General features: G+C 38.9%; 1 protein-coding gene and 1 long non-coding RNA gene across 2 annotated transcripts in view; one reads left to right on the top strand and one right to left on the bottom strand.

Moving 5' to 3' along the window:
* Window positions 1-963: 963 nt before the first annotated feature.
* On the bottom strand, window positions 964-27,724 carry LOC141579769 (uncharacterized). The gene is made up of 4 exons (XR_012511731.1): window positions 27,464-27,724; window positions 17,589-17,711; window positions 11,386-15,873; window positions 964-9,767 (listed from the first exon to the last, which is right to left on the bottom strand). It is a non-coding gene; the product is annotated as an uncharacterized LOC141579769 (long non-coding RNA).
* Window positions 25,909-27,724, top strand: part of DACH1 (dachshund family transcription factor 1) — a 397,126-nt gene continuing 395,310 nt past the window's right edge. The window contains exon 1 of the mRNA XM_010973575.3: window positions 25,909-27,270. Coding sequence (XP_010971877.2) covers window positions 26,411-27,270 — 860 coding nt within the window. The 5' untranslated portion in view covers window positions 25,909-26,410. The remainder of the gene's footprint in view (window positions 27,271-27,724) is intronic.

Below are 27,724 nucleotides of genomic sequence, written 5' to 3'. Positions count from 1 at the left end.
CAAAATGGCAGCTCTGGCTTCTAAAACTAGGTTAGTTCTTAAATACAAGAGCTATGTTAATGATTATGACAAGCAATCAAATTAGATAACATCACTGGAGTTTAGAAAAACCAACATAAATCTCATTACAAAGGGATAAAAATATTTTGGCCTCCACATTACTTGGTGGAGGAGATTCTCAAGCAACTGTTTGGTAGTGAGGTTTTAGGAATGGAATAGCAAGAGGGTGGGTAGAAGATACACAGGAAAAGTAAGGAAACTATAGAAAGAGTGGATTAAAAAGTGAGACATATTTTAATCGGGCCAAAAGATTAAAAGGGTGAATAACTTGATCAAATTTTGTAACACAATGTTCATATGCTTAATTTTTAAAATTGTCTGTATATTCCTACTTATATATATATATATTTTTTGTTGTTGTTGTTGAAGTATAGTCAGTTCACAATGTTGTGTCAGCTTCTGATGTACAGCACAATGCTTCAGTCATATAGGAACATACACCATATGCTTTAAATAAAAGTGAATTTACTTGAATAGCTTTAGGATATCAGTAAATGATTAAAAGAGCAACAAATAGAAATCACTTTTTTTCTCCAACTCTCCTAAATTTCTAGACTTGAATAAGTAGATGCTCTGGAGTCAAACTTAATATTATCTTTTTAAAAGACTCTAACTTAACATTAGGAGAGCCCAGACTCTATAATTAACATCCATAAACCATTAGCATAACTAGTTCTGAATTGGTTTATAGGATTTGAATATCTATGACACTGTCTATATCCTTCTGGTATAAATTTTTGTCTGGGACATAATTGCCTGACTCCTCCAAATTCTATCTCATACTTAATTATATGTATGTGTAAATTTTTGTGTTATATAATTGAATATAGTGAGTCCTACCATACTTGTAGTTGACATTCACAGTGAATATCTACAACTAAAGTGAAAAATTACTTAGTTCCGGCAAATGAAAAAACAGGAAAAAAAATCACTTAGAAAAGGCCTAACATTAAGTGGTAACTAGGAGATCAAGACAAAAGGAACAAAGCAAAAGCTTCATCTCAGTTCAAGGGTTTTTAATTTTCCCACAGATATTTGTTTGTGTTTAAAGTTTTTAGCATCATAAGTATAAAAGGGATGAATGCAGATATTTTCAATTTTTATTGACAATATCTCAACTTAAAAGAAATGGAATTGGCTAGAGAGTTACACTTTTCTATGTGAAAGACCACAGAGAACTTGAACAAGCATAGAAAGTAAAAACGGTGACGTGGCATAATTATGAAAACTTCAAGAAGAGTCGGGCCAAGGACAAATTGATTATAGACTTTAGTCTTATTTGTTGTGACATGTGAGGAGCAAAGATTTAGAAATGCACATCAGGGAAGTATCCACATGCTATCCTATTCCTGTGGTCCTATTTTTATTAGTTTCCTTAGGGATTTGCCTGTATTCTTAAAATTATTTTACAGCTCATTGACAATTTTAAAACAACTGTGGGAACTCAGCTGACTCAGAATGAATGTGAAGGAATGAAAGAGGAAAGCACAGGATGGGAAGCGTGTTTCCTGAGATCTCACCCTCAGAACTGCCACCTGCAGTACAGCCCGGGGCTGGTCACAACCTGTATGTCAGTTTCCTCTCCAGGGTAATGGGAGAATGGTATTTATCTATCTGGTAGACGTGTTAGCAGAACTAATTAATGTTTAGGAAGGGCTTTGAGATTCTTGGATGAAAGGTACTCAGTAAGTGCAAAGGGTTATTATGATGATTTTAATAATTATGATTACTGGGACATCAAATGTGCACTGATCTACTGCCCTGCAAATTCTCACCTAGGCAGGTACTATGGATAATAGAGAAAATGGATTGAAATAAATGACTTTAATGGCTGTTTTAATTTGGTTTATAGTAAGACTGTTTTTATCAAGTAGTTCATTTCTTCCATTTGGTGGTGATTTTAGCATCTGTAAAACAAATAAGGAAATATGCATCAGATACCATTATCTGGGTCCTTCAGAGAAGAGCTAAAGCAGAGGATGGGGGGGGGTCTGCCCCGGGAAGGCCCAATAAGGGGGTCCTGCCCAGTTACACTTCCTAGTATTTATAACTGTATGAGAAGTTGTTATTATCATGTGCTTCTGATCACAGGTGTCTTTTTACGTATTTTTATTTACATATCCATATTTAAATTCAGGGTTTTTTTAAAATTTTAATGGTGAAGTCCTATTTAATAGATGAAAGGTACTAAATAGTGCCTTTTATCCCAAAAAGCCATGAAGACATTTAGTGCTGAGTTCCACAAACTGCTAGAATAGCACAAGTGTTGTCTGAACCAGTTATTCCTGGAAGAAGTAAACTTTGTTGCTTGGGAGACAACACTGAGGGAAGAGGTATGAAGGGTTTGGTGACCTGTATTCTCAGTAAGCCACGCCTGCTTTATCCAGCTTTTAACCAAGACTCTGCTTGACATGATGGAGTGAAATAAGGCAGATTTAACAAAGCAGCATGTTGGGTGGGTTGCAGATTATGGGATGAAGCCAAAAGTAAAATTTTCAAAGGCAGATCTTTAACTATGGTAAAGAAAAAGTGATATGGAGTCATCAAAATGAGTCAAAAACCCACCTGTATGTTCATTTAGATTTTTTGATCCAATAGTGAGGAATAAAGGAACAGAAAGAAATACAAAGAAACTGGTGTCAACATGAAATATTGTAAATCAAGAGAAGTCTCGATGGTTGAACAAAGTATTTCAATTTTTAATCATTTGGGTTCCTGAACTCCCCATTTATCGTAAGTGTTCCCTTCTCATGAATCCCCATTCCATAGTAATATATACAGAGGGGTGAGAAATGGGCATATGTATGAGAAAATATTTATAAATCAAAATCTGATTTTACCTTTGTGTTTCGTGTATCTGAGTCGGCTTGAAAATAAAAAAACCTGTTTCCTCTCATCTAATCGTGTCACATCTGTGCACCACAAACCAAATGTAAAATCCAGGCATTTTTAGGAATTACAAGAATTACAATATTGAGTCCCAATTAAGTAACATATTTGAACTAGTGGGCAATAATTATTGCTGGCAAAAAAGATAAGAAGTTTTGTATAAATATGGAAAATGGAGATCATTTGTCACAGAGAAGGTGCTGATAATACCAGAAATACAATAGATCTCAATAGTTTATTTAAATCCAAAAGAGAAAGTGAGCTTAATTTCCATGCATTAGAAGAGTCTGTGCTGTGAACTTTGCAAGTGAGGGTCATTACATTATGTTTTGAGAAAGTGATTAAGATTATGAATTTTCTCCACGCTTGTGCCCTTAAACATAACCAGTTTACAGGATATTTGGAAGAATTTGAAGCAGAAAATGGAGATCTAGTTTGCTTTAATGCAAGCAGATGGCCAGGTCATGGAAACTCTTTGAGGAGATATACCCAGCTGTTTCTTTTTTATATACATATATATAAAAGCTAACAATTTTCTTATAAAAATGGAAACATTTAGGAATAAAAGCATAATTACTTCATACAGTTGTCATGAGGATAAGATGAAATGGTCCACTTAAAGCATTTAGCATGGTGCCTGCATGTAGTAAGAACTTAATATGTAAAGTATTATTATCACATGAAAACTGGATATGATATATGGGTGGGATGAGGACTGTGGGCTTCTGCTCAATTTAAGGGGCACATTCTGGTGGTCCCAGCTGTGTAAAGGTGAATCCTGCTGCCTCAGGAAGCGATAAAATCTCCATCCCAGGAGAATACCCAGCCCAGACTAGAGAGCTACCTGGCATTGCATTAACCGAGAATTCACACTTTAAATGGGTAAATAAATGACTGTCCTCAGATTGAAGTTCATATTGTCCTCTAGCTGGAGTTTCATTGATTCCAAAATATTCCTTTATATTTTAAAATCTAGAGATTGATGTCTAGCATTTTTTTAAACTGAGTTGCTTTGAAGTCATGTAAGACAGTGACAATTTCTGCACTTTAAATAAAACAGTCAAACATCTTTTAGAGAGAGAGACAGAGACAGAGAGAGGGAATCTATTCTGACCCAGACACATGTTGCTTCCCTTCGTCCCTCCTGAACCCCGACCTGGCTTCTAGTTAGTTATCCTGCTGGCCACCCCCATACACCGTCATTGTTAGGGGAAAAAAATGGAAGCATTTTCATTGAATTTATGCAACCAATTTTGTGGTATCAATGATTATTGTGGCCAAATATGTACCATAAAATTTACCACTGAAGCATTTTTCAGGGGCAGTATCAGTGGCATTAAGTGCATTTGCGATGTTATACAACAGTCCTCACTCTCCACCTCCAGAAGTTTTTCATCTTCCCAAATAGAGATTCCTTCTGCATGAAACAGTAACTCCCCAGTCTCCCTTCCCCTCAAACCCTGGTAACCTCTACTCTGTGTGTCTATGAATCTGCCTATTTTAGGTACTTCATGTAAGTGGAATCATGCAACATTTGTCCTTTCTGCTGCTTTTTTTATGTCAAGATTTTTTTTTTTAATAGGAGGACTGCCCTAATATTTCTGGCTATGTGGATGAAGTCCATTCCTAGATTTTATCATGTCAAAGTGGAAAAGACCCTGACTGCCAAACCTGGGCCAATTTTAACATGAAAAGTAAAAAAAAATTTTTTTGATTACAATGATTTAAATAAAGCAATACATAATTTGGAAAGAAGAGAAAGCTCTTTTTTAGAGTGGGAAGACAACTTGTAAGTGTGGAAAGAATAAGGGAAATAGATGAGCACTATTTGGCAGCCCCAGTGCTGGTTGATTCAGGTAAGTGGTAAATGGACATTAAAAGGCAAAAGAAGAACGTACAAAATTTAAAAAGTGGTACAACTAAAACCACAAAATAAGATGACAGATATAAATACAAAAATATTAGTGATTACAGCACATGTAATTGGAGTAAATGACTCATTTAGAAGTCAAAGAGTATCCAACTGGATTTAAAATAAATACAACGCCTCAAAATGGATTAAAGACTTGAATGTGAAAGGTAAAACTATCAAACTATAAAAGAAGAAAACATGGGAAAAGTTTCAGGATGTAGGATTTGGCAGTGATTTCTTAAACTTGACACCAAAAGCATGACAACAACAACAACAAAAATAGATCAACTGGATGACATTATACTTTAAAATTTCTGTGCAGCAAAGGAAACAATCAACAGAGCCAGAGAAAATATTATTTGCAAATCATACATGTTAATATCTGCAATATATAAAGAACTCCTAGAACTCAACAAGAAGATACGTTCCAAAGAAGATATACAAATGGTCAACAAGCATTTGAAAAGATGTTCAACATTACTAATTATCAAGGAAATGTAAATCAAACCCCCAGTGAGATATTCCCTCACACCCTATAGGATAGCTAATATTAAAAAAAAAAAAAAAGGAAATAAGAGATGTGGAAAATTAGAACTCTTATGCACTACTCGTGGGAATGTAAAGTGATGCAGCCAGTATGGGAAACAGTGTGAAGATTCCTCAAAAAATTAAAAATAGATACACCATGTAATCCAGGAATCTCAGTTGATGGTATATATCCAGAAGGACTGAGAGCAAGATCTAGAAGAGATATTTGCACATCCATGTTCACTGCAGCAGTGTTCAATATAACTAAGAGTTGGAAGCAACCCAAATGTCTATTCATGGATAAATGAATAAAGAAAATGTGATAAAAAGCCCAGGCACAGTCTACTTCTGACTGTTCATTACACCACAGGGCGTGGGGCTGGACTGGAACAGAAACTGAGCCGCTCTGAAGGTAGAGAGGAGATGAGAGTTTGGAGATGGGAATTGAGCAACTTTTTTTTTTTTTAAACCAAGTGAAGTGCAGTCAGTTTACAATGTTGTGTCAATTTCTGGTGTACAGCATATTGTTTCAGTCATACATATACATACATATATTCATTTTCACAATCTTTTTCATTATAGGTTACGAAAAGATATTGAATATAGTTCCCTGTGCTATACAGTATAAACTTATTGCTTATCTATTTTATATATAGTAGGACTTGCAAATCTTGAACTCCCATTTATCCCTTCCCACCCCTTTCCCCCCTGGTAACCATAAATTTGTTTTCTATGTGACTCTGTTTCTGTTTTGTAAACAAGTTCATTTCTGTCTTTTTATATTAGATTCCACATATAAGTGGTATCATATGGTATTTTTCTTTCTCTTTCTGGCCTCCTTCCTGCAGAGGGTGTGGAGACAAAGGAACCCACCTACACTGTCAGTAGGAATGTATTTTAGTGAAGCCATTTTGGAACACAGTATGAAGATTCCTCAAAAAACTAAAAATTAGACTTACAATATGATCCAACAACCCCACTCCTGGGATTCTATCCAAAGAGAACTCTAATTCAAAAAATACATGCTCCCCAATGTTCATAACAACACTATTGACAACAGCCAAGACATGGAAACTCTTAATGCTATCATGTTGAGTATGATTCTGTCTAATGGGAAAAACTGTTCTTCGTGGAGACCTCAAGAGTTTACAGCATTCTCAAGTGAAAACAAAACAAGCACACAGAGGAGCCATACTAAGAGCTTATATGTAAAGCAGCAGCATTAACTAGCACCCATTAGAATGAAGGCAATGTTTTATTTCTCTAGTTGATAAAATTGCAAAATAAAGTAATCTTCAAACAAGAGTGTAATCAAACTGGGTTTGGGGGACTATATATGTGGAGAAGCCATGGCCCAGGACCAGGAAAATGTGACCTGCAGGCCTAGGGGTAGCAAAGCAGAAAGGAATCCCTCAGGTCCACAAAAATACTGCTGACCTCCCCTTCTCTGGGGGAGGATTTTCCATTTTTTCTTTAAAAGGGAAAGAACAAAGATTTGCATTAGAATCTCATATAGGGTGTTTCCAGTTTTCTGTATTATTATTTTTTGGCCTAAGTCTGGTAAAATTGTAGGTAGTTCTCATTTCTCAAGAGAACTTGATTGTTGTTTTTTTTTTCACTTTTAGATAATATTTAGAAAGCAATTTTCCATATATTTCCTCATTCCATCCTTTCAATCATAATTTGAGATAAAAAGAAAAAAAACTTGATTATTCTTAAAGAAACTTTTTCCTGTTTTAAGTACTCGAAAAATTAAGTGGTCAAGACAAATGAATATTATTAAATATTACTTGACTATCCATATAGGGAGTGAAGTTCCTGTATTTATTAGAGACTCTGATTTCTGTTTTCCTAGAGATCTGATACATAACAATGTCCTTGTAGTTAACATGACTGTACTTGGCACTTAAATATGGTTAAGGTGACAAACTTTATGGTATATGTATTCCATTACAATTTTTAAATAGTATCCATTGGTAACAGAAAGAGAGGGAGGAAGGAAGGAAAGAAGGAAGGAAAGAAGGAAGGAAAGAATGAAGGAAAGAAGGAAGGAAGGGAGGAAGAAAGGGAGGGAGGGAGGAAGGAAGGGAGGGAGAAAGCAAACAACTCCACACTGTTTACAGAGACATTCTAAAATGTAACAACACTGAAAAGATAAAATAAATGGATTACAAGGATTATAAGTGATGAATACTAAGCAAATTTAAAAAATCAGGTGTATTTATAAAAATATATGAGACAAAATAGACTTAAAGAAAAATACATTAGCAGAGAAAATGATAGACACTTAAAAATGATCAGCGTTTCATATCAACAGAAAGACAGAAGAATCCTAACCTTGTATCACCTAACATCAGACCTCAAATTATTTAAAGCAAGACATGACAGAACTCTAAGAACTAGACTAACCCACATAATGGAAGATTTGAGCACAGTTTTCTTAATAATGATAAATCTTGTAGTCAAAAAATCAGTAAGAGTATGAAAGCTTGAACCACAAAATTAACAAGGTTAACTTAAAGAAGCACACATTACACAGAAGCCAATGACACCCACAACCATATACTTTCTTTTTAAGCACATGTGAAGAGTTTAAGAACACTGGTTCAAGTTGTGTTATATAAACCACTACCCTGAGGATTCCTCAGTCTCAGCACTGCTGACATTTTGGTCTGGATAGTTCTCTGCTGTGAGGACGTGCCCGGTGCACCACAGGGTGTGTATCTGCATTCCTGGCCTCTACTCTACTCACTGCATTCCTGGCCTCTACTCACTCATACTTCAAATCTATCCAAATTGAATCAAATGAATGTTGCCAGTAGCAACACCCTTTGCCCACCTCTCCCCATCTCTCCATCTCTGCTGTGAAACCACCCATCAATTTCCACTATATTAAAGGCTTAAATGTATAAGGGAAAAACAAAATTTTCAAAAAAACTAAAGAATAATTTTGTGCTCTTAGGGTAGGGAACATTTCTTATGCAAGACACAAAAGGAGAAATACATAAAGGGAAAAACAGGAATCTGACTACAGTCAAATTAAGAATGTCTGTTCATCAAAAGCTATCACAAAGGAAATATAAGTCACAGACTGGGGGAAATGAATTTTCAACTCACACAGCTGCCAAAAGATTAGTATTCAAAATACACAAATTAAATTCTATGCATCAAAAAGAAAAACATAAATGGGGCAATTCTTAACGGGCGAAAGAGCAGTCACTTGACAGAAGAAAATCCAAAAGGTCAAAACGCATACTGAGAAAATCGTCAATCTTACTCATAAGGAAATGTAAATTATAACTGCAATTGGTTTCCATTTCCTGCCCTGGCTGCCAAAATTTCAGAAGTTTTAGATTATTAGGTATTGTTATAGATGTAGAACAACTTTTGAGATGTAAACTGATATAATAATTTGGAAAACAATTTGACCCTATCTAATCAATTTGAAGATGTGTACACCTTACAAGCATGCAAGTTGGCTCCTAGGTATATACCCCAGTGTCTTAGTCTGCTCAGGCTGCCATAACAAATTACCATAGACTGAGTGGCTTAAAAAACAAATTTGTTTCTCACAGTTCTGGAGGCTGGGAAGTCTGGAGGCTGGGAAGATCAAGGTGCCGGCTGATTGGTTTCTAGCAAGAGCTCCCTTCCTGGCTTGCAGACAACAACCTCCTTGCTGTGTCCCCCATGGCCTTTTCTCTCTCTCTTCCTCTTCTTACAAAGATCAGTCCTATCAGATTAAGACCACACCCTAAGGATTTCATTTAATCCTTTTTTTTTAATTGAAGTAGAGTTGATTTACAATGTTGTGTTAGTTTCTGGTGTACAGCAAAGTGATTCAGTTATACATATACATATATATTCTTTTTCAGATTCTTTTCTGTTATAGGTTATTACAAGATATTAAATATAGTTTCCTATGCTATACGGTAAGTCCTTGTTGTTTATCTATTTTATACATAATAGTGTGTATATGTTAGTCTCAAACCCCTAATTTATTCCTCCCCTCAATGCCTTTCCACTTTAGTAACCATAGTTTGTTTTCTATGTTTGTGAGTCTATTTCTGGTTTGTAAATAAGTTCATTTGTATCATTTTGTTTTTAGATTCCATACATAAGTCATAGCATATGATGTTTGTCTTTTCTCTGTCTAACTTACTTCACTTAATATGATAATCTCTAGGTCCATCCATGTTGCTGCAAAAGGTATTATTTCATTCTTTTTTATGGCTGAGTAATATTCCATTATGTATACATATCACATCTTCTTTATCCATTCATCTGTCAGTGACATTTAGGTTGCTTCCATGTCTTGGCTATTGTTGAGAGTGCTGCTATGAACACTGGGGTGCATGTATTAATTCTAAGAGGAACACACCTAGACATATTGTAGTTAAAATGACAAAAATTAAAGACAAAGAAAAAATACTAAAAGCAACAAATAACATATAAAAGAACTCCCATAAGAATACCAGCTGATTTTTCAGCAGAAACTTCTGGAAGGCCAGAAGGGAGTAGCATGATATATTTAAAATGGCATGCCTTCATTTAATCTTAATGACCTCCTAAATACTCTGTCTCCACATACTGTCACATTGGGTGTCAAGACTTCAACCTGTGAATTTGGGGACACAATTTGGTCCATAATACTTAGAGAATATTTTGTGTATGTCCAGCAGTTAACATGCCCAGGAATACCCACAGCTCATACAACTGCCTGGTAAAAATCCCAGCTCCATTAACCTGTTAATCATCAGACACATAATGAAGCCACTGGAAACCGTACAATCCAGCTGAGCTGGCTCAGACCAGAAGTACCAGCCCAGCCCTTTGGTTTTTTTTAAGCCACAAAGTTCTGAATTGTATTGTTATCCAGGAAAAGTTAACTATAACAGGAGACAAGATATTCTAAATGTCTTTGAATCTAAGCATACTTCAAATCTATCCAAATTGAATCAAGTGAACAAATGTTTATTATGCATACGTGTGCATTTTCCAGGATTATATAGGACAACCTCTATTCACTAGCTGATGAGATGAAAAAATGAGATAAAGTCCATTCAAAATTTAAACTGCCCAAGGTGACAATAGCAATTCATGGCAATAATTGTAATAAATTTCACAAGACATTGAATTAGTAGCTAAATAGTACATAAAATAAATGATAAGAAGAAAAACATTTAGGCTCAAACTCCTAGGAAATTTATTACAGAAAAGGTAGAATGCAATTATTTAAATCATTTCTTCTTTAATATTTCACTCATTCAAAATTTGTTTTATCATCCAGGTGGAGTTTAATCTGTATCTTAAAGAGAGTAAAGTTCAACTTGAAGATTGTTGTATGTCAAGAAATAATGTAAAGAGATGCTTAAAAAATGATTAAGGCCTGTTCCCTGATGTTAATGAAGACAGATACATAGAGCATAATAAATAATACAATAGAGATATACACAGGATAATATGATAGCATAGACATGCGATAATTTGCTCTTTTGTAGATTTGGAGAATCTTTCTTAGACAGATACCCTGAAGGAGGAGAAGGAGTTAGCTAAGGAAATAAATGCTAGAAGAGGCTTTCATAAGCAGAAAGTCAGATACGTGAAATAACATGGTAAATGCATATTACTTGTAGTCGGTCATTCATCATTCATTGAATACTGTATACCCCATATATCTAATCACAATACTGGACAGAGAATACAATAAGGAATAAAATAGAAATGTTCTAAAGGAACTTATTAGCAGTAGAAATAGTCACACAATTAAAAAGTTAAATGTAAAGTTAACAGTGGTGGATAACACCATGAAGAAAGAGAAGAGAGTGCTGTTCAAAGTCCAATAAGAAGCAATGGAAGTATTTTTACCATAGGAGTAGCATGATTACATTTACAAATTCAGCACTTACGGAATTTCTAAAATAAAAATCACACATGAGAGTATTCAAATACAAAACAGGAAAGGGAAATAAGAGAGAAGAGGTTATGCTCAGTACTACCTTGGACTTCATTCTGAAGGTGAGGAGGTGCCACTGAAGAGCTTTAAGTATATGGCCTGTGTGACCAGATTTCTATGGATGAGATATTCAAGTTCCAGTGTGGATCTGGAAATAATGTGGGTGGAGGAAAGGTGAGATTGGGAAAGGGAGTCAGCTAGGAGGCTCTAGCAACAGTCCAAGCCAGCAAAGGTGAAGACTTGACAATCTCAAATTTCCTGTTGTACCAAAAGGAATATCATTAGAGAATATGGATCTAGTACCTGAGGAGTTGGGTCTAGCATTTGAGGAAGTTTCAGAATTAGCACTGAGGGGAAGAAGAGATGGCAATGACCAAGGACAAACAAAAAGATTTTTGAATGGTACCCTTTGGGCATAGGAGATGATACATTTTTCACAGTTTTACGGCAGGCATCTAGTGATTTGCCTGTCTAGCATTCCTTAACCTTCCATCTGGAAAAGTATCTCCCTTCTAGAAAAGTTCTCAGCCCCCATGCTCAGTATATCCCTCAAATGTAAACTTCAGTGCTCTTCAATTGCTCTCGCTCTTGGACTACAGTGGTTGATCTGTGAGAGAATATTTGTCTCAGTCCTAAGACCTGAATGATCAGAGATCACTAAAGTATTCAGGACCAGGAACTATTCAGAACTCTTTACATTAATTTATTTACATAATTTAATTTGTGTAATCATCATAAAAATGCAGTGAAGAAGGTATAGTTATTATCTCCTTTCTTCAGATTGGAAAATAGAGGCGTAGGATGTAAACTTGTCCTCGGACACACATAGGCCAGGTTCTGAATTCTAGGTGTGTTAATTCCCATCCTATACATTCTTAACCACTACCTAATACCGCCCTTGACAAGTTTTTCAGAAATATTTATCTGCCCCAAGGTGACTCAATCAGAGTCCTTTCTTGGATTTTTGACCTTAAGGACCGAGAAAGCTAAACCCAATCCGTCTCTGGTGGTGGATTTAGAAGCACTGAGCATGGTGGTTGGTGAAGCCAGACTGAGAAACTGAGAAAGGCATCCAGAAAAATGTCGTTAGAAATCAGATATGATGGGAGGGGATGTTTGAATCTCTGGCTGACATCATCTTTGGGACAAACTAGAGCCCTGGCCTCCTATGAACATGCTGATATGAGCTCATTCAGCACCCTTTCTGGATAAACTAGCTTAAATATAAAGCTGGCAACTAAGAGTCACGAGTAATTAAGGACACCAATCTGCAGAGCTGTGGGAGAGTCTTTAGCAATGCTCAGTCATCCAGAGGGAAGGCAGATTGCTGTGTGAATCCTGGCTGGGGATTCATCAGGGCAGTTGTGCTGGGAAGCCAGGGGTGCAAATAAGTTGAGCATGTGAAAGATAACGTGGGAAAGTGGCGGAGAATCAGAAAGGAGTATATTACAGTGGGAAAGAAAGCAGGTCCTGGGGTAGACTGGGGGAGCCATTTAATTTCTGAAGCCTCAGTTTCCTCATGCTTGTTTTGGGATAACAATAATTGCCTGTCTTTCTCATGTGCTCTGAGGATTAAATGAGATAGTCTATATATTAACACAGGGCCAGGCTCTAGTAATCGCTCCACAACTGTTGTTGAAGTTGAAGTATGTGCCCAGTGCTATGGGAACAGAGATCCACAGAGAAGAGGATGCTTGAGCTGATACTGAAGGACAAATGCAGTCTGTTAGGTAAAAAGAGGCAGATATTTCCCTGCTCTTATGCTCCTATGCCCACTGGTTTATCCCCTGACTTGCAACATGGGTGATCCTAGCCTCTCCTACATGCATTCCATAGAGGCTAAAGTCATAGTCCAGAAAAATGTAAATAGAGAGCTTGGGTGATAAACGCTAAGGAATATGCAAAGTCAATAAAGACCAAAAATTAAATCCAAAATGCTGCTATGAATTTAAATTTTGGGTTTTTGCTTTGCAACCAAAATGCTCAATTATTAAACCATCAATATACACCTAATTGCATCACCACCAATGAAATCTCTCCTACCTCCACCAAATGTGATTTCAGCTTGTTCTTTTGCAACTAGTGGTGAAGAAACTTCCAGATGGAGGGGTTTAATTTGTAAGATTTTCCCTAGTCTCTTTGCAGTGGCTTTAACTTCCACTTTAAATTACAGAGAGAATTCCCAAAATTTCAAATAGCCCCAAGAGATCTGGTGAAATAGCTAATCTCTTCCTACTAGCATGCTAACAAAAGCAATTTCTTACTGAGCTATATGCTACCCAGTGGGACTGATAATGAATCTGCATTATGGTAACCTTTATAAGAAGGGAAGATAAGAAGACCTTTTGGGGAGGTGTATTTATTAGGTGACGAATGTGTCTTTCTGCATGTGGATTCTTCTATTTAGATCCACTTTTCACTCAACTGTGCCAGAAAAGACGTTCTGTCTTTCTGCTTTTAGCCAGTCCACTGAATTTACAGTACCCATCCTATTACATACCAGGATGTCAGTAAATACCAAACACGAGCGTGCTTTACAGCTTTCTCAGAGCTTAATTTCTCTCACTGTGAAAAGGCACTAGATTTGCATAGCTGATGGTGGGCTTTATACTAATTTCCCTCTAAGATTTATAATGAGTTCAAACATGTGTTAACACAGAGTACTGCATTTGTTTTTTGTTTGTTTGTTTATAAATTGGAAAGGGGTGGGGAAACTTGCATGATGTCACCCAAATATAAAGAAGTAGCATTTACTGGGAGTCTCCTACAGAGGGCACCTTCACCTTATTGGAAACCCCACTGAAAGAGAAACTCTAGTTTCCAGAGAAATTAACCAAATCTTCAAGTCAGAAGCACTCCCTTGTTTTTCTAACCAGTTTTCTTCTCTATGGTATCTTTGTTACCTTATCTTTAATGGAAAAGAGCTGGCAGCCTCTGTATAATCATTTGTAGATGCAGGCCAGTAACACAACCTTATTATTATATTCTGCTTGCTTGTGGGTGAGCTGGAAGACAGCTGTTCGTATTACCTAAGAGGCAACAGATCAATGAAAGGAAGGGAAGGACAAGTTTTGAGCTGCCTTTTTGCAACAATGTCCTTTATACAACAGAGGATATTTTTAAAGCATTGTATCAGAAAACAAAGGCTGATAATAAGCTGTTTACAAAATAAACTTTTGCAGTGTTGTTATGATTAGTAAGTGCCTTTAGATTAAAATTACTTAAATGGAAACAAAAAGTAAATAATTTTTGGACACCCAAAGTCCCATGAGTTATAGACTGTAAATCTAAAGAAGAAATTGCTATTTTGAAAATTCTAAAAACAGGCATGTGTGAGGGCATGTGTGTGTTTTGTAAACAAATTTCTTGCAACTGTTTCTGTGTATCTAAACAACTATGAAAAGATATTTTATTGATTACATGGTAATAAGAGGTGATCAAACAATAACAATATAATTACATTTTTATGGAAAATATGATTTTTAAAAATGATCAGAGTAAGTGCCGTTCACATCTAGGGGACTTCAAACACAGCATTATTTTGTTGTTGATTTTGAATGCCATATGTCTTCTGGTGGCTAATCATAGTAACAGACATAAATCCAGTGTGTATAAGCATCACTTTGTCTATTTACCTTCAACAGTTTCTGATTGGGAGGCTTCTTTTGGATTCTCAACACGTAGCAGTCAGATTTAGGAGAACATTTTGGCTAAGAAAACTTAACAAGAAACCAATGATGATTATTCCTGAATATTAGGATTAAAAGCCACATGGAAGACATGAGTTTATTTCTTTATATTTGCATGTAAAATACTGATTGTTTAAAAAAACAGCTGTTATCCATGGGAAAAAAAATGCTGTTTGTTTAGTTACTGATTGTACCATCTAATACCTATTTTATTTACAATGAAGCTTATTAATTATAATCATTAATTCCATGTTTTCATATTCTGTGCTTAGAAGTAATTAAACTTTCAATGATTACTCTTGGCATAAAGTATTTGGGAACATTTTCGTTTCCCTTGAAGTTAAACTTGAAATAGATTATAAATAAGTATAAATAAATTGTAGCTATTAAAATTGGTTTGATTTTATGTCTTTATTAAGGCTTTATTCAATCAAGGTCTAAAGCTTCCTATTAGGGCCAAAATTCAGACTCTTGGAAATTTTAATTCTTCTTTAGTAATAATTGTCATCAATTTGTCAATCAAACCACTTGCATAAAAGTACAACAAAGAATCACCTGGTCAGTATGTACTTAAATTGATGCACACACTGTTATCAATGTGTTTCAAAATCAGTTAAGTTAGTTCCTGTGGGGAAAAAAGACCCATTTTCTTGTTCGGCTGAGTTGATGGCATTGTCCTAAAAAATACCTAAAGGTCCAGATCACCTGCCCAGATGCTCCTGAGGCATTGTTGACATTTCCTGGTGTTCAGTGGTTTCTCCCACTTGGTTGCATTCCAGAGCTCAAGGCGTTTCTTTGAAGATACAAGGCCATTCAAGTCTTCTCGACTTTGCAGCTTCATTCTAAAGGGAGAGTAAATGAGAAAGCCATGCAGTTCAGACAATTTAAATGGGGCAGGAGGAGGGCACGGTATTGCTCTTTTGGGAGCTGCTGTGAGTGATCCCTGAATCATCTCTTGGAAAAGAAGTAGAGTGACCTTTCTGAAATCAGGATAGGAAAAGGATAGGAGAAAGAGGTTGGCTAGTCCCCTGTGGAAAGCAAACTAAGGCTAGTAAGAGACGACAGATAAGTAATGTGTTTATAAAATCAACTGCTAGTTTAATGCCTGATTTTGCAAAGCACTTCAACAGGTGACTTTTATTGGTGGATGCTGCCATCTAACCTAAGGAAACCAGAGGGTAATCACAAAAGTTAAGGATCCTCAGGGGTTTTGGCAGTTTGCCTAACTTTCTAACATCATGTACTGGTTAAGTCTTTCTCAAGATCTCAAAATCTTGTTCCTGAAATAAGTGTTACTCCCAATTTTTTTTTTTTTAAAGAATTCTCCATTCTAATCACAATGCATTGTAGCACGTGAGCACACACATCTAAGCAGCCACTGAGAACACATCCTGTGGCCCTATTAGATTTTATAGAAATGCACCATCAGGGGTAGAAATAAGCAGAGAAGAATGAGTCTAGATCCAACTGGGCCAGTCTATTATTTTTTTAATTCCCTTACATAGGAAATGAAAAAAAAAATTTCCTCTGCTTACATCAAAAAAGTCTCCTTGGAAGACAGTTGAGGGAAAAAAAATCAATGAGGACTTGAATCTAGTACCTGGCAAGTTCTCATATTTTGCTAATTGTCAGTTTCCTCTTTTGCCAGATCAGGGATGAGTGCAAAGGACTGGTGGTGAGAGGCTGCCCACAGTCCCATGCTGGGAATATTTCTGAGATTGCCTCTGACCTCTGAGCTTTGAGGAAAAGAGCAGAGAATCATTTGTGATGCCAAGCATGGTCACTGGAAGGGGGACATGGCAGGATGACACCTGTAATTCTGGGAGCTGATGACACTCAGATTCCCTAACATACAATTTCAATGACATTATGGTACAAAGACTCAAATGAGATAGCACATGAAATTCTGATCAGGATGAATATCTTTTTCTTCTTTACATCCTCAGCAACCATTATATACTCAGTACACAAATATAAGTGAGCTTTGTCTTGAACGTAAAAGGGATAGCAGTGTTCAATTAAAAATTCTCCATACACAAACTTACTTTTCTTCATCATCTGTATAACGTTCAGAGTATACGTTCAGATTATACGTTCACGTAAATTTTCAGTCTTGATGAAGAGTTCTCAGTGGCTCCTTGGATGACTAAGAAGATTCTATCTTTATGGGTCTCAGATACAAGTTTTTGCTATAGGTCTAAGATTCTCCTTTCCAGCTCTTTGAAACCCAATTTATTAGCATCTCTAGATTTTCGCCTCGAGAATTTTCCTAAATTAGTTGTACATTAGAACAGAAATGAGCATAACAGAAACTTTGTTAGTCTTCAATATCCTGGTTTGATTCCAACAATATATGATTTGCAGAATGAGCAGTTTACACAATCTGGGGACAAAGGAAAGGGGTTGCATAATGTAACAGCAGTTTTAATTACCCAGCTGACTTTTAGTGAGCACCCTCAAGTGCCAAGTATTAGACTAGCTATCCAAAAGGGCTCGAAATGAGTTGAGGCCACATGAAGAGAAACATATCAACAAGTGAAAAAGATAATTGCCTTACCCGATGACATGCATGGTGAAAGTTATTGTCTCTAAAGATTCCTGGATGTGCGGAATCTTGAGCCAATCAATGAGTGATAAACTCTGACTTATAAAGGAAATAGTCCTTTTCTTTAGTTTCTTCCTGAAACACACAAGTCAAGCAGTGCTGAACATGTGAATGAACCGAACTCTGGTTCAAAAATGAAAATGACTTTACAACGTATGGGGAAAGCCGGAGGCTGAGGGTGGCAGTCAGGCCACCTCTCCCTCAATACCAGGACACGCAGTCAGTACTTTGATTATGTTAAACAAGAATCAGGAGGCCTGAGAAGAATTCTTAGAAAGTAGTTTCTTATATAACACCCTGCCAGTACCCCACAGTCCTCTCCTGAAAAATGTTGGAGTCCGGGGTTGACCTGGGAAAATCAATTCAAGTTAAAAAAAACAAGGACAACTTAGAACCTAGCAGAGCCCTTATTAGGAGATGGCTGTATTACTAACTGTACTGGTAATTTGTGAAACAGTTTTTAAGTTTCAAATGAGCCAGGTCCATTCGCAGAGAAGTCGTGTTCATCCTTTGCTGCTCCATTGTTCAAAACTGCACCTCTGTCTCAGGATTTTAACCTTGGCTTGAAGCACAGGGCTGAGACAATCACAACAAAACACCTCCCCCTGCAAACTAGTCCTTCAGAGCCCTGTTAAGTCAAAAGAAAAATTATTCCTCTCCTCCCCAGTCTCACAGCCCTCAGGATTTTAAATGGTAACGACCAGTTCATTTGAGAAAATGGCATTTTAGTGCTTCCCTTCCCAAGCTCTTAAGGCATATAAGGTGTCCCTTTCCCAGGCATGTGCGCCTCCTTTTGTTTTCTGGCATTACTGGAACTGACCTGGCATGGATCACTGGCTGAGCAGGCAATCTTAAACACTTCTCATATAAATTACTGGTTCCTTTCCAAGCGCAACTGCTCACAGGGTAATACACCATTTTACAACTCTGATAGCAACGTCCCTCTGTTCTACTGGGTTCCACACACCCCCAGGAAATGAACAGACAAAAAGATGGATAGACATGGGAACCTCAGAAACATACAGTCTGGTTCGACCTCCAGGATGTACTACATAGTGGTTACTTTGGGATCTTTCAATTCTCCTATTCTCTTCTTTTGCTCCTCTCAAATCTCCTTTCTCCTGCTTGAAAAGCCATCAACAAAAACAAAAATATCACCATGACACTCTCCTCGTACGCAGGCCCTATCACAAGCAAAGCGGTAATAAATATGGACATCGACTAAATTTGGTATTTCACAATTTTCCAGAAAAGAAAATAAGGCTCACATTTTATGCTCTGCATTTATTAGGTAGAAATGACATACCTCCCTTTCATGCAAAAGAGGCTTACCATTAATTGAGCACTTCAAGATTCACTGGTTGTTAATGATGGCCACATTTCCCAAGCCAGGGTCTTTTTTCCCATGAACCCTATGACAAGGTGTTTTTACTGACAGTTGACTCGGATCAGAGCTGGCAGGATTGTATTTCAGGCTGTGGCTCTGTAAAACCCTGTAACTTTCTTTGAAGTTAAACAGTGTCAATCTGTTTCCATGTCTGAATAACTCTTAGAAGAGCCTGCCTGACCCAAGTCAACTCCTTGAAACATACTATTTCCCTATAATTGATGTTCCAAATGAATGTCCTTTCATAATAAAATGGGCTGGAAAACAAAACAGCTTTGCATCCGGCAGAAGTTGCATCATAATTAAATTTTATTTTATCCCATCGAGGCATGCTAAATGTTGAGCAAAATATAATTTTAAGTAATTTGTTTGTATTCTTATCTGTAGGAGTTGGAAATTAACAGCGTTGCTAGTTTGCGTTTACTGTTAAGCCTGGAGAGCAGAGAGATTGCTTTGCAAACATTACAGTTATTATGTCTGCAGTTGGTACTCTTTGTATAAATTATTGATCAGCCAGCTTATTTTTCTTTCTGCTTAATGGATATTATAGCATAGCCGTTTACAACGCTATAGTTAAGGTTGTGTCAGCACTTCCATTATAATAAACCCTCTGTTACAGGGGGTTTATAACTTGTTGTAAAAATTTGCTCTGGGCTGAAACTTGACATACAAGATCTCGAGCTGGAAGGTGGCAATTGTTATTCTTTCAACTTAAAAAAAACTCTTTGTTCTGAAGGGCAATAAATAAATAAACAGTTTATTCTTTTTCAACAATCCTTGAAATTCCTGACTTCAAATAGAGCAATTTTTATAGGCTATTTGGTGGACAATGACCTCTTCTTTTATTTAATAAAGCAAAGAGAAAGGAAAAGAACCAAGACAACAGGTTAAAACAACAACAATAGAGAGGCAGATAGTGAATCAGTAGAAATTTTACCATCAAGTTTAATACATTTTTCCTAACACTGCAAAATTACATGATAATTTGTCTTAATATTAAACAGCCATTTACACTACATAAGACTCCTTTCCACCCCTATTCCCAACTATGTGTCCCTCAAGCCATTCATTCATTTTAATGCTGATCTTTAGGAAAAGATGAATTTTGGAATATTTAAAGAGAAGGGAGTAGGACAATTTAAAAATGCCACATATGAAAAGATGCAACCAAAGGTACAATATTTACTAGAAAACTAGAGGTTGGAATATCTGTCTAGCTTTTTGACCTTACTTCAATTGAATCTGCCATTCCTCTCACAACAGCCTGGTTTAAGAGATGAAGGGAATCCATTTCAATTTCTATTATTCTTGTCACTGCTTCCTTTTACAATCTGATTCTAAAATGATTTCCCTGTGTTCTTTTTTTTTATTATTATTATTATCAAATATTTGCCTGTGCAACTCTGAACACCAACCCACAGATGGAATTAGGACACTTAACACTGGAAGTAAGTAATGATGGACCAGTATAACTAAATTCACATGAAGAGTTGACTACTTGTCATAGAAATGATGCAGTTTGGAGTCAGGAAAACAATTATGGCGTAATTTTTTTTTCTTTGTAAATATCTTCCTTGGCCACTACTCTCTCTCTCCTAACATGAGTTTAGAGATTTCTCACAAGACACTCCATAACCAGCAAAGCATTTTCGGCCACATGTCAACCTGCATTCTGAACCAGGAGAAAAGGGGGTGAGAATAGAAGGTGAAGGAAGGAGGAACAGTGAAGCCAAATTGTGCCATTTGGCTCCGAATTTGAATAGATACTTACTATACAATTTCAGTAAGCATTTATATAGTCCATGCATTTCTACGCTGGAAAACAGAGTTATTTATCACCATTTTAACCACTTCTATATTGAGAAGGAAGTTTGTAATAGAAAGTTTGAGCACTTCAAGTTACGGTGTGTACACCTTTAGCTCCCCACCGTCTGTCCTTTGGAGAATTTATCACCAAGCCCTCTGCACCTGATTAGAGAATGTATCAGTGAGATAAAAGTCCTATCCCTTGTTCCTGAGGAAAGGCAGGGGACTGGAAAAGACAGGGAGACAGTGGAAGTGAGAGACACTAAGTCAGAAGTTGGAACGCTCAGTGGGGAGGGCAGAGACAGGGAGTGTCAAAGTGGAGAAGTCTTTGCTTAAGGCAGTCAGGGTTTATCTGCTGAGCTGATTGGTGAGGCCGTGTGTCTGAGTTAAAAAGGCTTGAGAGAGTTACTTGGCATAATTTCTCCATCTTCAATGATTTACTACTGAAGTGCAAACATCAATTTTGGACTCTCTCCTGAGAAACGTTTAACAAAGTCAGTCAACTACTGGTACCCTGATAGCTTTCTAGATTTGCCAAACTTGGATAGCTCTTTCATAAACCTCTGCCTGAAGTTTGTCTCTGTCTTTTTTATTTTCTTTCTTTCTATTAAGGAAACAGATCCATTAGTAAATATGCAGATGTAAAAATGATCTTCCTCTTTACTTCTTCTTTGTGATATATCTTAGAGTTGTTCCGAAGTGCACTCTATTGTTAAAGCTATTTGTGCCGGGTGTGCTAATGCACTCTTTGATTGAGTGAATTAGCAGTCATAACAATCTGGCAGTCTGGCCATAGAAGTGCGCTCAAATTGATTTGTGTTATGGCTGGACTGGAAAATCTAGTGTTAGTTGTTTTTTGCCCTGGGGCATTGTTTGTACCAAACTCCACTTTTCATTTAATTTTCCAATACATTTTGAAAGATTGAAATGCTTGTGATCAACATTTGATCCACTTGCATTATTTAAAAAAAAAATCTGAAAGTAATTTCAGATTCCCAAAAACCTTGCTTTCAATTAGAGTAAACATAATTAGAGTGACGTCGTGCTCGGAATGGTAAGTCTCCCTTTGAATCTATTAAGCATGTTATCTCCTTGTCCTGTCACTGAAAGGAATTCAGTACATATACAGAAGTATACATCTGTATTTTTCTGTGCATGCTTCCAGTAGAACTCAGGGAAAAATTAAAAGAATAAAATTGCAATAAACCTTTTCTTCTTGCCCTTTCTGGGTATTTGCAAATTGTTTCTGTTTCATATAGGGATGCTATAAAAAGAGGATACTCAAAGCTTTCAGGAAATTGAGATATTCAAGAAACATTCACATAGGTATTGCCTTTAAGTTACTCAATCATTTTAGTTTTTTTTTATATTCTATGAAATCCACATTTTCAGCCTTAACTATATCAATTGCTATGTTGAAACCCTAAAGATTTAAAGACATGACTTATCCCGCTTTGTTAATATTTGTATCTTACAATCTTCTGCTTCGCAGTCATTTACCAGCATTATAATGCAGCATGAATAAACCTTAAAAATGACTATTGATTACAGAGAAAGCTTTGCGAAATCATTTAGTCAGTTTCCCCACGTGAGAAATCAGTGAATAAAATAGGTCAATAGATAAGGATGGAATGGATGTAATACAGTCCTATGCCTCCCTGGGTTATAAAAAGGGTCAAAAATGAATCTCCACAGAATTCCTGTTTTTATACTCATAAAATAAAATGATACTTACCAAACCCCAACTCTAAGTCCACCTTTCTACAGATTTATTCTTCTTTTTTAAACCACAGGTTTTGAAAGTATATTTTTACATTTCCCTGTTTCAGTAGAAGCATTTCCTGGTTACTGCCCCTTTTAACCAAATAGGATGCCCTCATCCTCGGGCTAAAGTGCCTGCTGTCATCCAGGTACACACCGGGACTTTTGCTACAACAGCTACTCTGTATTTTCTCCCTGTCTCCTGCAACCTTACAGCTCTTCTCAAAACTGAATTTCATATTGCACTCAACTCTGGATCCTGTGCCGATTTTTGTTAAGTAATAGATGGTGAGCCCTGAGACCACTCTCTCTATTTGTTCTCATTCACAGGGATATCGTCAGGGGCACGGAAGGAGGGGGAAGGGGAAGGGAGGGGCCAGGAGGGGGCAGAGGGAGGGAAGAAAATACCTTCCCTGAACGGGTACAAGCTCAGCTTCAAACGATATCCTAGGAAAGAAATTAAAGACTTCTTAATTAGTGCAGCAATTAAGCTTTCTTGGTAGCATTTTAATCAGCACAGGCCCTATCAAAGGACAAACAGAACGATTTGCAGGTCTTTGAATTTTAAACAGTCTTATTGATTTCAGCACAATACGTCTTCACAAAACACAGGGAGATTTTTCTAATATCAGTTACAGTACTTTGAGTTTTGCTTATGCAAATTGAGTGCAGGTTGGAGAAGAGGAGCTGGAAGGAGAGCACCTGAAGCAGCCAGAGATGTAAAACAATAAACAAACAAGACAAAAGCTTTGAAAGCTAAAGATGTGATTGGAAGAGAGGGAATTTGAAATCTGGGCAGTTGACTTATCTGCTGTTATGAAACATGGTTTGCCTTCATCACTGGTAATATTTCTCCCCCAAAAAAAGGAAAGAAGAAATTTTAATATTTTTGAGGCATTTCTTTCCTATATACTTTAATTTGCATTGTATGCTTTTTCTAGTCCTATTGTTTGATCAAAGGGGCAAGTGGTAGTTCCTTAAAACCGGTTTAGAGACCTGAGGTAGGGGGTCGGGGGCGGGGCTGGGGTGGGACAGAAAGCTCCCATTCAGGTGGGGGCAATCTCCCCCCAACGCAAGCCCTGCTTCTGAGTGGAGCGCATGCTGGGAGGTGCAGGTTTCCCTGCAGAAAATTTGGAGTTTGCTCTGAAGCTGGGTGGGATTATAGCTTGGTCAGCTATCATGACTTCCTGTCCGTGGCTTCTGAATGTGGCAGGTACAGGGTGAATGACAGTTTAAGGAAATGTGAGAAATGAGAATGCTAAGAGCAGATTCGGGGCATTTAATTTCGATTTTTTTTTTCTATTTGTGGCTCTAGAATTTAAAATAAAGAAACTGGATTAGCGTTTTTAAAACTGTCACGGAGTTGATTAAAGTTGTGCATGCGATTCCAAAATAAAACTAGTTTCTCAGGGCTTAAGAGTCTTCTTCCTCACCTCCACTCCTTACCATAGTAGTTTGGTAGTTTTTAAAAGGTTAACAGTGTCCAACTAGACGTAAACACTTAGAGAAGTGTTCTGATGTATGAGATAAATCCAATACCTATTTTTAACTGAAGTCAGATAAGAAGAGTGAAAATTAACATAAACTATTTCTGAATATATTAAAATATTGGCTAACTAGGCAAAACAATGGTATAAACTTTAGCTATCTTTGTGACATTAATCTACTTTCTGGCACTAATCAATTTGCTGAATCCTTTTGACCCAGGAAAGTCTCCTGATACAACAGCTGTGCCTCAAAAAGTTTAGCATAAACTTAGACAAATGACTCAATAGTGCCATATTTCCCTATAAATATTTCCTGCACCTTTTGACACGACACTTCAAAAAGGTTAAAGAATTAAAATGATAAAAAGAAATGTGATAATAATTTCAACACTAAACTGTGAACCCAATGCTAATAGTTTCTTTTAAAAATCTGTCAAATGCTAATGCATTGTTTCTATCCTGTGAAGTTAATGAACATGTGCAGACAGATTTAAAGCCTAATTATTTAAGATTCCTAGAGATACAAACAGAGAACAGACTTGACCTATGCTTATATCATATGTTGGTCAAAAATTCTTGAATAAATAAGACCTTCATGCAACAAGTTAGAAGAGAAGAAAGAGAGAGGCGGGCAAGGAGAAAGATAGTGAGTCTAAAGTCAGCCTAAGGTTATTAAGTAGAGCTACCCTTTCTGCCTTTACAAGTCAACTAATAAGCTTTGTTTTTGTTCTTTTCATTATTTACAAAACATATTTTCACTGCAAACTGAGATGAACTTTCCCAAAATACACGGATACTTTTCAAATACTATGTGTGTGTTTATATATATATATATATATCTACCTATAATATACTTATATATATATATATATATATATAGTTATTCACATAACATATTAGCAACTAGCCTTGGGTCTTAAAGGACGTGAGGCTGGTTGGTGTCTGAACAAGACAGGTGAATTAATTATAGAGTTTTAGGTAAGAAAATTAGTGTGCTCTTTTTTTTCCCCCAATTCCTAAATCTTCAAGGGTGCCTGATCTCTTTGAATTCTCTGGTATAATAGGCATTTCTGACCTGCCTTTGGGGCGAAAGTAAAGTTATTCTGAACCATCCACATCATGGCAAGCATTTCTTTCTTTCCCTAATCTGTTAGGAATTAAGGAACTGAATACAGAACATTCTATTATTCTTAGGTGATTTCAGACTGACTTTCCCCCCACAACTTTAAAACTCTCCTGGAATGTTCTCTACCTTTATACAAATAAATAATTTACTCCACAGATAAAATAATCAGATGCATAAAACATACGTTTTGCTCGCATATGGATTTTCCTCAAAATAATTTCTCAATAAATCGAGAAGTGAGGGGACGTGTTTTCATTTTATAGCTCATTGGAAAAACGAGCGGAGATCAATCCTAAATCCTTGAAAGAGAGCTCGGAGCGCTCTGGCTCCTCTTTAAGTTGGTAGACGATTGCTTAGAAGGTTTTGGGGAAAAAAATAACGAGTCTTCGCGGACGACATGGGATATTAAGACATGCAATCTAACGGTAGTAGAAGAGAAGCAGACGGCGATCTCCCTCTCCCTTTCCGATCGCCACTTGGTTGTCCCGGCTTTTCCTCTCCGTCCCTCCCCTAGTTTCTTTCCTTATCCCCCCCACCCCACCCCCCTTTTCTCGCTCACTCGCTTTCCCTGGATCTCGCTCTCTCGGAGTCTCTGCTCCGAGTTCCTGGTTGGATAATTTGGGTTAATACTAGTGAGTGAGGTTTTTGCGGCTTCAAAGGGTATTTCAAGTTTCCGGAGCTCCTCCCCTCTGCACCGTGTGACAACAACAACTCGTCCAGCCGGCAGCCTGCACTTTTCAGCTCATTTTCTCTCTGTCATTCCCCTCTCAATCTTTGATCAATGTACTTGCCAGGGAGAACCCAAGTCCTTCAAACCTCCTCCTTTTCACCTTCATCCTTAACTTTGTGCTAGAGCGGGACCCACACCACAACAGCCGACCCTCCCCGCCCCCACCCCCCCCCCAGCCAGCCCCCGATCCCAGCCCCCGGAGAGGACTCGCATTTCGACTTGCGGGACACTTTTGTGCGTTTCTCTCCAGAGCGCCTCTCGCGCTCGCCCCTCCTGCGCTCGCTCTTTCTTGCCCTCACCTCTTGTTCTCCCCCTGCTCTCCCTTTCTGCTCCTCGTTCTCTCGCAGAGTTGTTGTTGTTGTTGTTGTTGTTGTCCCCTAGCTCCTGCTCCCCCCTCTCTCCCCCCTGCCCTCCCCGGGCTGTGTGGCAACTTTTCCCCCTCGCTTCTCCTCCTTCTGTTTCCCCTTATATGTGACCATGGCAGTGCCGGCGGCTTTGATCCCTCCGACCCAGCTGGTCCCCCCTCAACCCCCGATCTCCACGTCTGCTTCCTCCTCTGGCACCACCACCTCCACCTCCTCGGCGACCTCGTCTCCGGCTCCGACCATCGGGCCCCCGGCGTCCTCAGGGCCAACTCTGTTCCGGCCGGAGCCCATCGCTTCGGCGGCGGCGGCGGCGGCAGCCACAGTCACCTCCACCGGCGGCGGCGGCGGCAGCGGAGGCGGCGGCGGCGGCGGCGGCGCGGGCAACGGAGGCGTCGGCGGCGGCGGCGGCGGCAGCAACTGCAACCCCAGCCTGGCGACCGCGAGCGGCGGCGGCGGCGGCGGCGGCAGCGGCGGCGGCGGCATTAGCGCTGGCGGCGGCGGCGGCGGCGCCTCCAGCACCCCCATCAGCGCGAGCACCGGCAGCAGCAGCAGCAGCAGCAGCAGTAGCAGCAGCAGCAGCAGTAGCAGCAGCAGCAGCAGCAGCAGCAGCAGCTGCGGCCCCCTCCCCGGGAAACCCGTGTACTCGACCCCGTCCCCAGTGGAAAACACCCCCCAGAATAATGAGTGCAAAATGGTGGATCTGAGGGGGGCCAAAGTGGCTTCCTTCACGGTGGAGGGCTGCGAGCTGATCTGCCTGCCCCAGGCTTTCGACCTGTTCCTGAAGCACTTGGTGGGGGGCTTGCACACGGTCTACACCAAGCTGAAGCGGCTGGAGATCACGCCGGTGGTGTGCAATGTGGAACAGGTTCGCATCCTGAGGGGACTGGGCGCCATCCAGCCCGGAGTGAACCGCTGCAAACTCATCTCCAGGAAGGACTTCGAGACCCTCTACAATGACTGCACCAACGCAAGGTAAAGAGCGGGGGGCAGCCTCCGCCACCCGCGGTCCCTTCCCACCCGCCTCCCGGCCTTTCCCTTGCTCCCTTCCCCGGCCCCGCTCGCTCCGCGCGCCCGCGAGCCGCGCGCCCCGGCGAGCGCAGCCCTCTCCTCCCTTTCCTCGAGGCTTGCCGGCCGCTCCCCACCGTCTGAGAATTTGGCATCTCACCCTGCCCAGATCCCGCTCTTCCTGCCGGGTCCTCCCCTTGCTCGCCCGGACGCGGGGGCTCGGCTGCTGTGGCACGAGGGAACGAACCCCACGCCTCGGGGCGGAGGGGGCGGGAAGGAAGAGGACACCGCTCTTTCAGGGGCCACAGCGCCATTCCTGGGGACCCCTTTCAGCGCGGCTGCCCGGGGGCGCGCTCCCTCGGACCCGGGTTCCACCGCGAGGCCCAGGACACCCGCGGGGCTGCTCTGAGGCGCCGGGTGG

The sequence above is a fragment of the Camelus bactrianus genome, chromosome 14 (assembly GCF_048773025.1).
Source record: "Camelus bactrianus isolate YW-2024 breed Bactrian camel chromosome 14, ASM4877302v1, whole genome shotgun sequence".
NCBI classification, from domain to species: domain Eukaryota; kingdom Metazoa; phylum Chordata; class Mammalia; order Artiodactyla; family Camelidae; genus Camelus; species Camelus bactrianus.
Note: the sequence above shows the minus strand (reverse complement) of the source record. Positions and strands in the feature narration are given on the sequence as shown.